Source organism: Mustela lutreola, chromosome 17 (assembly GCF_030435805.1).
Source record: "Mustela lutreola isolate mMusLut2 chromosome 17, mMusLut2.pri, whole genome shotgun sequence".
Taxonomy (NCBI): Eukaryota; Metazoa; Chordata; class Mammalia; order Carnivora; family Mustelidae; genus Mustela; species Mustela lutreola.
The window spans coordinates 4725368-4737641 of record NC_081306.1 but is presented as its reverse complement, the minus strand read 5'-3'; the positions used below and the strand labels follow the sequence as shown (position 1 = coordinate 4737641).

Below are 12274 nucleotides of genomic sequence, written 5' to 3'. Positions count from 1 at the left end.
CCAGCATCCCAGGAAGTGCGGACACTCAAATCTGAGAACCACTGACTGAATGCAAGGGAATGACAAGGCTTTGTGAAAATTTTCCCTATTCCTCTAACCACCTTGGATTACACACCAAGCTTTACGCTCATTTCCTGGCTCTCGGGGAGAGAATTCATTATTTGGAAACTTTGCATTCGTATGTACAACAGGCCAGGCCAGAGTCGGGCAGATGCCTTGTGTCTCTGCGTGCTCACCCTCTCAGGACCCTATCCCGTCAAAAGCTTAGACCCCCAAGTCCAAACGCTGTTCCCAAAGCCTGGTTTTACTTGCTTCAATCCGGGGAAAAGTCCGTTTCTGCCTCTGGTCTCCCCAAAGGGATAAAGAGTCTCCCTACCCGTTTGGAAAACAAAGGATTAAATGAAGAAGAAGATACTCTTATTAAAGTAGTGTTTCCATTCCCGGCTACCTCTGGGAAGGACAGGGAGGAGGGAATGACCTTCAGTCTAGGGACCTAATTACAAACAACTGGTATACCCAACCACTGTATTTTTAGGTCCATATCTGAATTTAGAATAACCAACCTGATGAAACTCTGGCTGCAGAGACAGGGGTATCTGGAGTTTTTAAAAAAGAAAACTGGGGGCGCCTGAGTGGCTCAGTGGGTTAAAGCCTCTGCCTTCGGCTCAGGTCATGGTCTCAGGGTCCTGGGATCGAGCCCCGCATCGGGCTCTCTGCTCAGCAGGGAGGCTGCTTCCTTCTCTCTCTCTCTGCCTGCCTCTCTGTCTACTTGTGATCTCTGTCTGTCAAATAAATAAATAAAATTTAAAAAAAGAAAGAAAGAAAACTGGAGGGGCGCCTGGGTGGGTTAAAGCCTCTGCCTTCAGCTCAGGTCATGATCCCAGGGTCCTGGGATTGAGCCCCGCATCGGGCTCTCTGCTCAGTGGGAAGCCTGCTTCCTCCTCTCTCTCTCTGCCTGCCTCTCTGCCGGACTGTGATCTCTGTCTGCCAAATAAATAAATAAATAAAATCTTAAAAAAAAAAAGAAAAGAAAACTGGAGAAAACCCGGTCCATATTTGGGCCCCCATCAGCACTTGCATGGGAATAATCCTGGCACAAATAGCTTAAGCAACCCCCCCAACCCCCCGCCACCCCAGCCCGGTCGGGCCGAGGACTAGGGCAGGGACGAGACTCAGAAGTTCGAAACGTGCTGTAATGGTACCTGATACGGTGAGAGCAGGGAGAGGCTGTTCTCAAAATAGTGGAAATGGGCCAGAAAGGAGTCCGCACTCATGGCATCTATGCGGGAGCACGTCACGCCTTTGATGAGCTGCCCCGTGCTAGAAAGCAGAGCAAGGAAGCAAGGAAAAGAGGCGCGTGGGGAGGGGGGAGGGGGGAGGGAAGAAGGGGCAAGAGGAGGCAGGTCTGCTGGGGCAGAGGCTCCGGACTGGGCGGCCCAACTCTCCTTCCCGGGGAATAAGCCTCCAAAGGGCTCATCAGCCCCCAGGCTGAGTAGTACCTCAGGAGCCTACCTCAGGAGCTCCTCGGGCCTTCTGGTCGACGTCGACAGAAGCTCATACAGGAATAAGGCCTGAGGGAAAAGAAGGGTTGCCGCGTGGAAGGAGCCTCACTCCCGCACCGTGAGGCCTTGTGGGGAAGGCACACGATGATCCCATTCTACAGACGGGGACAGGGAAGCCGAACAGGCTAGGTTATTGACCCAGGCCCATACAGTTGCTAGGTGGTAGGGCTGGGATCTGAACTGGCGACGGCAGGACGCGTGCTCTGCTCCCCCCACCTGGAGGACCCCGACTCTAGAACACGGATGAGGAGCAAAGCCGTCGGGCTGCGGGGCTGCGGGTTTATTTCCAAAGCTCTGCGAGGGTGCTGATGCGCTGTGTCCGTGTGTCCACAGCGGATCCGCCGTGAAGGGGCTGGACAGCTCCTGGGTCCGAGCCCCCCAGCCAGGGTCCGGGAAGCAAAAGCAGGAGGGAGGGCGGACTAGACCAGGAGGGGCTAGAAAGTACCGTGGATAAAGTAACTCCTGCTTGCGGCACACGCTCCCCTCCAGCCCTGCCAGACGGGCACTCAACAAGAACAATACCTGGTAGGCAGGGGAGCCATTTGTTTTAAGAAACGTAATTTTACAGAACACCTAACTTGCAGATGCGATCACGTATGACATCCATCTATTTTATAGACTCTGAAACTTTGAGCATAATTCCCCAAACAGAATAAATTATGAGCCAGCATGAGACAGAGGCATCTGTAGCGTGGCAGCCAGGCCCAGGAGAAAGCAACAGCCAGGGAGGTAAGTTCCCGAAGCTCTGTGTGTGGCCCCAGACTCTTCCTCAGGAGCAGGATTGGGTTCGGGGACCTCTCCCACCCCAGTCTTGTCATCACGAAGATTCTCTCTCTCCCTCTCCCTCTGCCCATCCCCACTGGACCCCATCCCCCAGCAGGTGCCTACAGGCTCGTGCTCTCTCTCTAAAATAAATAAATCATTTTAAAAAAAAGAAAGAAAAGGGTGCCTGGGTGGCTCAGTCATTGGGCGTCTGCCTTCAGCTCGGGTCATGATCCCGAGGTCCTGGGATCGAGCCCCGCTTCGGGCTTCCTGCTCAGTGGAGAGCCTGCTTCTCCCTCTCCTGCTCCCCACTTCTTGTGTTCCCTCTATCACTGTCAGGTAAATAAATAAAACCTTTAAAAAAAAAAAAAAAGAAAGAAAGAAAGAGAGAGAGAAAGAAACTATGCCCATTTCACACTGAGAAAACTGAGGCTGAGCAAGAAGTAGCTCCCCCAGAGTTAATAAATGGCAGTACCCAGATTCAGGCTCAGGTCTCGTCCGACCGACTTCAGCACTACACTGTTCTGTCCCCTGAGTGTAATCACACAAAAATAAATTTCTTTTTACCCAATTAACCTTAAAACAGAACTTTCCCACAAGGCAGGGAGTCAGAAATCCAGGAGTCATCTGGGCACTGTGGTTGTGACATTGTGATTTCTAAGAAGAAATCTGTATTTGGTCTTATCCCCTTTCCTGGCACCAGCCCCTAAAACCCTGGGAATTTCCTAAGTGAGGAGAGCCAGCAAGGCCTCTTTTCTCATGTTAATGATGACTTTTTGAAATCACCTGATGGTGGACGGATGTGGCTGGCAGAATCAAACACAGGACTGGAGGGTTGGAACTTTCCGGGAGGGGAGACAGGCTGGAGACTGAATCAGTCACCAACCGCCAAGGACTTCCTCAAGCATGCGTGACTGATGAAGCATCCATAAAAACCCCAAAGCAGGGCGCCTGGGTGGCTCAGTGGGTTGAAGCCTCTGCCTTAGGCTCAGGTCATGATCCCAGGGTCCTGGGATCAAGCCCCACATCAGGCTCTCTGCTCAGCAGGGAGCCTGCTTCCTCCTCTCTCTCTGCCTGCCTCTCTGCCTACTTGTAATCTCTCTCTGTCAAACAAATAAATAAAATGTTTAAAAACAAAAACAAAAAAAACCAAAGCACCCAGTTCTGAGAGCTTCAAGCCGGCGAGGAGGGGTTGGCTCTAGGCCCATTCCCCAAACCTTGCCCCGTGTATCTCTTCCCTCTGGCTGTTCCCGAGTTACATCCTTTTACAATAAAACGCTGATCTAGTAAGGGAAATGTTTCTCTGAGTTCTGTGAGCCACTCCATCAAGTTAATCACACCAAAGTGAGAGCAGCGCAGTCACTGGAACCTTCGATCTACAGCTGGTAGGTCAGAAGCATGGGGGATGATGACAAGGACTTGTGCCTGGGATCGGACATTGAGGGGTAGGGGGTGTAGGATGGTAGGGCTGAACCCTTACCCTGTGGGATCTGATGCCATCACCAGGCAGACGGAGTCAGAACTGAGTCGAATCACAGGACACCCAACTGATGTCGGAGAATTCCTTGTTGGTGTGGGGAACCCACTCCCCCCAGCATTCACACATCCAAATCGGTATCAGAATCCTCAGTGGTCATACCTGGCTCCTTCGAAGCTCCTTTTCCTTTAGGACTGTGGTGTTAAATCCGGCTTCCCTCCGTAAATCGAAAAGAGATACTTCCTTAAAGAAAGCCCCTTGTATTTCCACAATGTTCGAGGCAGCATCTCCTGTTTCGACCATCTGCCAAGAATGAGGATGAGCAAAATAATCACCTCGTAGAAAGTGTGCTGAGCTCTGGGGGGGGACCAGGCCCTGTGTCAGTGGTCTCAGACCCCATGAAGCGCACCATCTCCGCTCAGCAACCCCAGGGGGTGGGGGACTATCCTTACCCCATTTTGCAGGTGAGAAAACTGAGGCTTATTAATAAGCACCTGGTTGTAAGCTGACAAGTAAGACTCAAGCATAAGTCTGTCTTATTCCAGAACCCACACTCTTTGTTTTAACCAGCCGTGCTATTGCTATCTGCAAGCTGTTGGTATTTTAAGCCAAACTGCTTGGGTTTGGTTTCTTAACAGATTTCGCAACTGGTCGCAGCAGGTCCAAGAGAACAGGATGCCCAGAGACCCATCGCCAAGTGAGAAAGGAGAACATAGGTGGGACTTCAGATCAGGAAGGGGCTTTCAGAAGCACTCTGCAAACCTCAGGGTTCATTTTGAGATTTGAAAAACAAACTTTCAAAACATTATCATATCAAGAAACCTAATTTAAGAAAAGTCTTCCAGAGACGCCTGGGTGGCTCAGTCCGTTAAGCCTCTGCCTTCAGCTCAGGTCATGATCCCAGGGTCCTAGGACCAGGCTCCCTGCTCGGCCAGGAGTCTGCTTCTCCCTCTGCTGACGGCTTTCTCTGCTTGCCTTCTCTCTTCCTCTTTCCCTCTGACAAATAAATAAATAAAATCTAAAAAGAGAGAGAGAGAGAAGAGAAGAAGTCTTCCGGAGTCAACTGGCTAAGGAAACCACTGGGGTCTGGGAAGAAATATAGCGTGACCCTTGGGGTGCCTGGGTGGTGCAGTTGGGTAGGTGTCCGACTCTTGGTTCAGGGTCATGATCTCAAGGCCTGCATCAGGCTCAGCTCAGAGTCTGTTTGAGATTCTCTCCCCCTTTCCCTCTGCCCTCCCACTCGTGTTCCCTCTCTAAAATAAATACGTAAATCTAGGGACGAAAGAAAAAAGGAAGAGGGGGAGGGAGGAAGAAAGGAAGAAAGAAGGAAGGAAGGAGAGATGTAGCAGGAGCCAAGGGTCTCTTCCTGGAAAGGAAGGAATGTGGCCCCATGAGGGGAAGGTTCACGAGGCACCCTCACCAAAGGCTGGGCTACCCCCAGCCCTGAGTCAATGGCCCAAAGTTACAGCCCAAAACCCCAAAACCACATGCGAACCACATGGCTGAGAACTACATGTCTTCCCTCACCTTGCTGAGGACACCTTGCTTCTGGGCAGGCGACAAGTCGGACACGTGCAAGGAGACAGCGCTTCTCAGGACCTGCAAGAGGTCCCTGCGATCCATGGCGTGGAAGGTCTGGGTGCCCAGCCCAGCCAGCAGCACTCCCATCTGGCTGACGTTGTAGAAAGACGGCACCTGGGAAGACCGGCCGCAAGGACCATGAGGTTCTGCTCTGGTTTCTCACCTGGGAGACTCTCCACAGCGTGCCGGGGATCTGGATGGGAGCCAGGGGCGCCACGGGGAGCAAGACACACGCTGCCTTCCCAGATCTTCCTTCCTTCCCTCAGGAAAGAGAGTCACTATCAAGACACGACACATGAGGCAAGTGCCCTGCCTGGGGCGCCCTATGCTGTCTGAGGCCACAGTGCAAATATCAGAAAGTCATGACCATGTACCACAGCTGGCCAGGCAATGGGCTTTTGTGTGTGTGTTGAACTTTGACGAGCTGACTACATTTAAAAATTGGGGAAATTTCCAACAAAATCCAGGTTTTAAAAAAATCTGAACACCAGGCAATACCAGGCCCACATTGGCAACAGTTGGCAAGAACTGACCAGCAGCTGCCCCCTGACGTAAGTTGTGGGGCTCTCAGTTTACCCAGCCTCACCCCCTCATCCATGACCCCCAGGCAGCTCACTTTTCTCATGATGTCTCGTGACATAGCAAAGCCCCACGCTCATCCATCTCCACGTAGAAGCTTTGAGTTGGAAAAAATGTTTCAGGATATGGGTCTGATATTTTACGACAAATAAGATTGTGGGTGTCTGCCCCTTCAGAAACTCTACTTGTTTTGTCTCCTTCCTTTAGAGTAAAGATGCCAGATGGTTTTCCATATAATCAGGGCCATTCATTCCTTAGCTCTGCAAAAAGCCAGTGGGATGGTTTGGTGTTGTGCTCTGTAGAATGGACAGTCTCTACCGTCCTCAAGGAAGGCACGAGCTTTTGAGCTCTTGGCTTCTTCATAACGACAGCCTCACCTCTCTGCAGGAAAATATGGACACTAGGAAAGAGACAAGCTATTTTGTCCAGGGCTGGGAGGAGCAAGACAGGCTCCCTCAGCTCCCTGAAATCAAGTGCCCGTTGAACTGTGCAAGTAAACTCACGAGGCCCCAGTCAAAACAGAGAAGGGCTGCCAAGCCTTCGAACTAAATTGTCCCCTACAAAGGACAAGAGGAAAGGGCTAGCTGTGGCCTTGAGTCAGAAAGGCAGTTAGCATGGGACTTAAGCAAGCAGACTCTGACTCTGCAGACTCTGAAGTCAGACATCCTGGGTTCAATCCCAGCTGTGTCCCTTTTAGGGGACCCTGGCAATTCCCTTATACAATCTGTGCCTCTTGTGAATGACATGGAAAATGAAGGTTATAACACACTACTAACCTCAAACGGTTGTTGAAAACATTGAACAATTAACTCACTTAGACCCGAACCTGGGACACAAGCAGCACGTAATGAGTATCTGTTATTATTGTCATTTTGGAATCGGTCTCTAGTCCAGTCCTCATGAACTAGCCTGCACCCCAGGACATGGCTATGGACAGAAAGAGCAGGACATCCAAAATGTTTAGGGACTCGGGGCTCTGGAGCCCCTTCTACTGAGCCCAGGGCAGAGAGATGATTTCCGCAGCAAAAATGACTCATTTCCCTCCCCAGGAACATGAGGACATGGACTAAGGCTCCCGCCACCTCCAAACAAGACCTCCTTCCTTGCCACCCAAGATGAATAAAATAGCTTATCTTTCGTCTCAGCGTGAGGGATACGTTCTCAGGCTCGACAACAAGCAAGGAAATCCCGGCATGGTTCCCAAGCTTTGTGAAAAAACACAGGAGCTACCATTCACTGAGCTTACAGTCCAGGTCACATGCTCCAACCTCTTCCTGTGGGCTGACCCACAGAAACCTCGCAGCCATCCTAAGGAGAGGTGCTATCACTATCCCCATCCTACAAATAGGGAAACTGAGGCAAAAATAAGGTAAGCCGACTGTCCAGGGTCCCGCAGCTAGTAAACGGCAGAGTGGGTCCTCTCTGGCACCATCTTCGTACTGACGGGCTGTCCTTGCTGTGTGTCACTGGCCCTTGGGCCTCAGAGCATTAAAAAAAAAGAGTTCAAAGCTCCAACTGACCTTCTCATGGGCCAGGTATTTGGCAGACAAGATGATGGCCTGGCTCTTGGCCCAGCCTGAGACCTGGTTGAGGGTAGAGATGGCGCCATGCACAGCCTCGGGGGAGAGGGATTCCAGCTGAGTGGGGGTCAAGCCCACAACCGCATCCGACAAAGAGCCCAGAGTCTCATTGAGGGTCTGGTTCTCCGTGGCGATGTCCAGGAGGTCGGCTTTGAGCTAGAAGGGAAGCAAGCCGGCATGAGGGTGGATAACAAGCTGGACAGTGGCGCCCTCTGCCTACGCCCTGGGGTAGTGACCACACCCTGCCCCGCCCTGCCCAGTTGAGCTCTGGCCAGTGAGTCGCCCCAGTGAGAGTGAAAAAACACAGGAGAGCATCACCCAGTGAGAGCACCACCTCCTCTGGCCTTGACCTTAATATGCTGCAAATTCACTTTGTAGTTCAGTTAAATATTAATTTGCTATTAAATCAACCTTGAAACATGGCAGGAGGAAATTGTATCCACTTTGTCTATATAAGTCGACCACCTTCTCATAGCATCTATTGTCCTTCTGTGACCCTGAACTCTGCATCCATTTACATGGCTGGTTTTCTTTCATAAAACATCCAACATTATAAAATTATATTATATATATATATATATATGTAAAATATATACTATATATAAAAATATACAGATAATACAGATAATATATATATATATATAATATAATCGTGTAAAAATAATTTTCAACATTAACAAGAAAGTAAAAGGCTCCTGATACTCCTACTTCATAAAAATAACCATGATTAGGGGTGCCTGGGTGGCTCAGTTTGTTAAGAAGTTGACTCTTGCTTTTGGTTCAGGTCATGATCTCAAGGTCCTGGGATGCAGCCCCATTCAGGCACCCTGCTCAGTGGGAATCTGCTTCTCCCTCTGCCTCTCCCCCCGCCCAGCCCCGACCCCTCACTCATGCTCATTCTCTTTCTCTCTCAAATAAATACTTATCTTTATTTTTTTTAAAGATTTATTTATTTATTTGACAGAGAGAGATTACAAGTAGGCAGAGAGGCAGGCAGAGAGAGAGAGGAGGAAGCAGGCTCCCTGCTGAGCAGAGAGCCCGATGCGGGACTCGATCCCAGGACCCTGAGATCATGACCTGAGCCGAAGGCAGCGGCTTAACCCACTGAGCCACCCAGGCACCCTAAATACTTATCTTTAAAAAAAAAAAAAGTAAACTACAGCATGTCGCTTTCACGTGGTTGTACTATGAACAGAAACACAATTTTCTGTATTTTTTACTTAGGTCTTACACAGATTTTCACTCTTCTGGGATTGCCTTAATAATGATTTCATTATCCTATGCCTCTCTAGTTAAGTGTGTTTCCTAACCACAGTAAAGAAGGTGATAAAGTTACTGCTTGTAACATGACCTCTGTATCAAAAAATGAGAACGGTGCATGTTTTAACATCTGAAGTTGCAGGAAGGCTATATTCCTATCAGAAGTGTGCACCGAGTGTACCAGGCCGAACTGAAATGGCCACTGGGGGGCAGCAGAGTGAAGTGGAAGAAAGCGTTCATAGCCCCTGGTTGTCCGAATTCCTCGGCTCTCCTTCCCAGCGGCTCAGCTCCCATATCTGTAAGACCAAGGCAAGCTCTTGAGCAGGGCTTGTCAAAAAGCACTGTGGTCCTAGACCAGCACCATGACCCGGAACCTTGTTAGAAATGCAGATTCTCAGGCTCTACCCAGGTCCTTCTGAACCAGAGATCCTGAGCAGGAGGCCCGGCAACCAGCATTTTAACAAACCCTCCAGGTGATTCTCATGTACCCTCTGGTCTGGGAAGCAATGAGCTAGGTGATCCCAAAGGCTAATCTTATATCTTAATTGTGTTGGACTTTCTTGGTCAGGGCGGTCACCGCTTAGGCCTATGGCTTTAAAATCACATTCAGGGGAGCCTGGGTGGCTCAGTGGGTTAAGCCGCTGCCTTTGGCTCGGGTCATGATCCCAGGGTCCTGGAATTGAGCCCTGCATCGGCCTCTCTGCTCAGCCGGGAGCCTGCTTCCTTCTCTCTCTCTCTCTGCCTGCCTCTCTGCCTGCTTCTGATCTCTCTCTGTCAAATAAATAAATAAAATCTTTAAAAAAATAAATAAAATCACATTCCTTTTTTGATGTTTGGTTTGAGTTGGCTTCGGAGGGATCCTTTCCCTTGAAAATAAAAACATGCACTGGTCAGGATCATAATGACTATTTTCAATGTCAGACGGGACTGGGGATTTTATAGTTGCGTGTGAAAAACTACTATGGAATTACTTGGCATTATCAAAATTTTCTTTCTTTTTTTTTTTTTTTAAACTTTAAGTAGGCTACTTTCCCACCCTGGGACTTGAACTCATGGTCCTGAGATTAAGGGTTGCATGTTCTACTCTCTGAGCCAGCCAGGTGCCCCAAACTTTTAATATTGTTTTCATATCATCTTTTTAATTAAAAAAAAAAGGGGGGGGGCTAAAAAACACAAGAGAAGCCAGGCAGAACTGACACTTGAAGGGAAGGAAGGAGAGAGGTGGCAGGAGAGGGACAGCGAGAATGTCTGTGCCAGAACTTCTGCCTAAGAACTCCGTAAATAGGGCGCCTGGGTGGCTCAGTCGGTTGGGCCGCTGCCTTCGGCTCAGGTCATGATCTCAGAGTCCTGGGATCGAGTCCCGCATCGGGCTCTCTGCTCGGCAAAGAGCCTGCTTCCCTCTCTCTCTCTCTCTGGCTGCCTCTCCATCTACTTGTGATTTCTCTCTGTCAAATTAATAAATAAAAAAAAATCTTTAAAAAAAAAAAAAAAAAAGAACTCCGTAAATACCCAGTAATCAGCGCTCTCAACCTTGGCTGCACTGGAATCACGTGAGGACCTTTTGAAACATACCCTCCCCCGGCCACAGCACGGACCAATACCTACAGAGCCCCCGGGGACGGAGCTGGTGGGGTGCTACCAGGGCAGACCCAGGTCTGAGAGCCCTGTGTTATCTCCTTCAGTTCCAGGCACAGTCACCGGAGCAGCTGCTTCAGCACGGCTTGGACGTTTGCTAGAAGTGCAGTGCCTGGGGACGCCTGGGTAGCTCAGTTGCTTAAGCGTCTGCCTGCAGCTCAGGTCCTGATCCCAGAGTCCTGGGATCGAACCCTGCATCAGGCTCCCTGCTCAGCGGGGAGCCCGCTTCTCTTCCCTCTCCCTTGGCCCCTCTGTCCGCTTGTGCCCTCCCTCAAATAAACAAATAAAATCTTTACTAAAAGAAAGAAGTACAATCTCCACTCAGGGCTCTGCTCAGACCCACTGAATGAGAATCCACACTGACGATCCCAAGCAATCCACACGCACAGCTGAGTTCAAGGCGGCCACTCTGAATTTTGATCTGTCCCAGGTTTTCCCTTCTACTGCTTTATGTCATTTCTTCCCATTTTAAGCTCATCCCAGGACTCAGGATGCCATTTGCTGTGGCTGGACCTGGATCCTGAGTCAGCTGATGTGTTTTTTCCTCAAAGGCCAGGCAAGACTCTGCTCCCCATTTCTCCAGCCATTTCCCCAGGGCCCTGTACCCCCATGGCACCTTCTGAACCCCAGCCTGGAAGCCCCTCAGGCGGCTACACTTGATCATCTGGTGCAGGAGCACTTGGGCCACGGCGGCGTCCAGCAAATCCAGGTCATCGTAGAAACAGACCAGCAGCCCCAGCCTGTGTGGGAAGATAAGGGTGCTGGCGGGGGGCTCAGAGCTGCGGGCCACAACCACAGCCCTGTCCCACGCAGAACCAAGAGTCATGGTCAGAGCAGCTACTGTGTGCCAGGATTATGCTGAGCCCTGTGCCCGGATCACCCCATCACAGCAGCCCTACGAGGCAGATGATCTGATTAGCCCCATTTCACGGAAGGGCAAACAGAGTCAGAGCAGTTAAGTTAGTTGCCCAAGACAAGGAGTGGAGCCAGGACTTAAATCTAGACCCATCCAACTACACCGTCTCTCTTCCCAGGGCACTCGGGGACATAAGGAATGTGGGATGCTGAGTCAGCCACAGGAAAGTCCCCATTTTTCACATGGAGATATAGGGTTTGCTCCCCTCAGAGCAATCTCTGAGGCAGATTATTTCCAGCATCGTTTACAACTTATACCCCTAGATGATGATGACCTCAAAAGGAAAAAAAAAAGACAGGAAGCGGGGTAGTATAAGGGCAGAGGTGGGATCTGAACCCTGGTCTAGCTGGGAACACTGTACTTCGTGGGTAAGAGCATAGCTTAGGCCAACAAGATTGAAGCCCAGCTGCCTAGGATGTTTGATCCAATAAGCTACTTAATTTCTCTGCAAAGCTGCTGCATGCATAGTTGATCAGTCCACATTATGTACTACTGTACAGGGTGACCCTGTCTCTCTGGGCCTTTAGTAAAAAGGAGGTTGACTTTGTTCATCATAGCACATCACAATAACTATGATGAACGGAGGAATCAGGAGTACCGTGAGAGTTTAATGAGTACACTTGCTGGTAGACACCAGATGCTCCTTCATTAATGGATGCTCTTAGAGTCCGTATGAAATCTATCCAATTTTGCATGAGTGGACCACCTGGTTGACCATGCTCCACCTGGATCGACCCTCTCAGAAAGACACTGACATGCTCAGACATGTCCACGGGAGAGCAATCAGGTCAGCAGAAGGATCTGAAAATGTGTCAGATGAGAAACGACGCAGAGCACGTGAAGACTGAATATTTATAACCATGTTAAGAATAACTAACATTTCTTGAGCTCTTACTATGTGGCAGGCGTGCACAATCCTTAC

General features: G+C 50.0%; 1 protein-coding gene across 1 annotated transcript in view; it reads right to left on the bottom strand.

The window, feature by feature from the left end:
• The window catches only part of OTOA (otoancorin), a 62217-nt gene that overhangs the window by 29765 nt on the left and 20178 nt on the right, over positions 1-12274 (bottom strand). The window contains exons 12-17 of the mRNA XM_059155219.1: positions 11053-11208; positions 7482-7697; positions 5329-5496; positions 3964-4104; positions 1513-1571; positions 1203-1320 (exon numbers count right to left, since the gene is read on the bottom strand). Of these exons, the coding sequence (XP_059011202.1) occupies positions 1203-1320; positions 1513-1571; positions 3964-4104; positions 5329-5496; positions 7482-7697; positions 11053-11208 (858 nt within the window). The remainder of the gene's footprint in view (positions 1-1202; positions 1321-1512; positions 1572-3963; positions 4105-5328; positions 5497-7481; positions 7698-11052; positions 11209-12274) is intronic.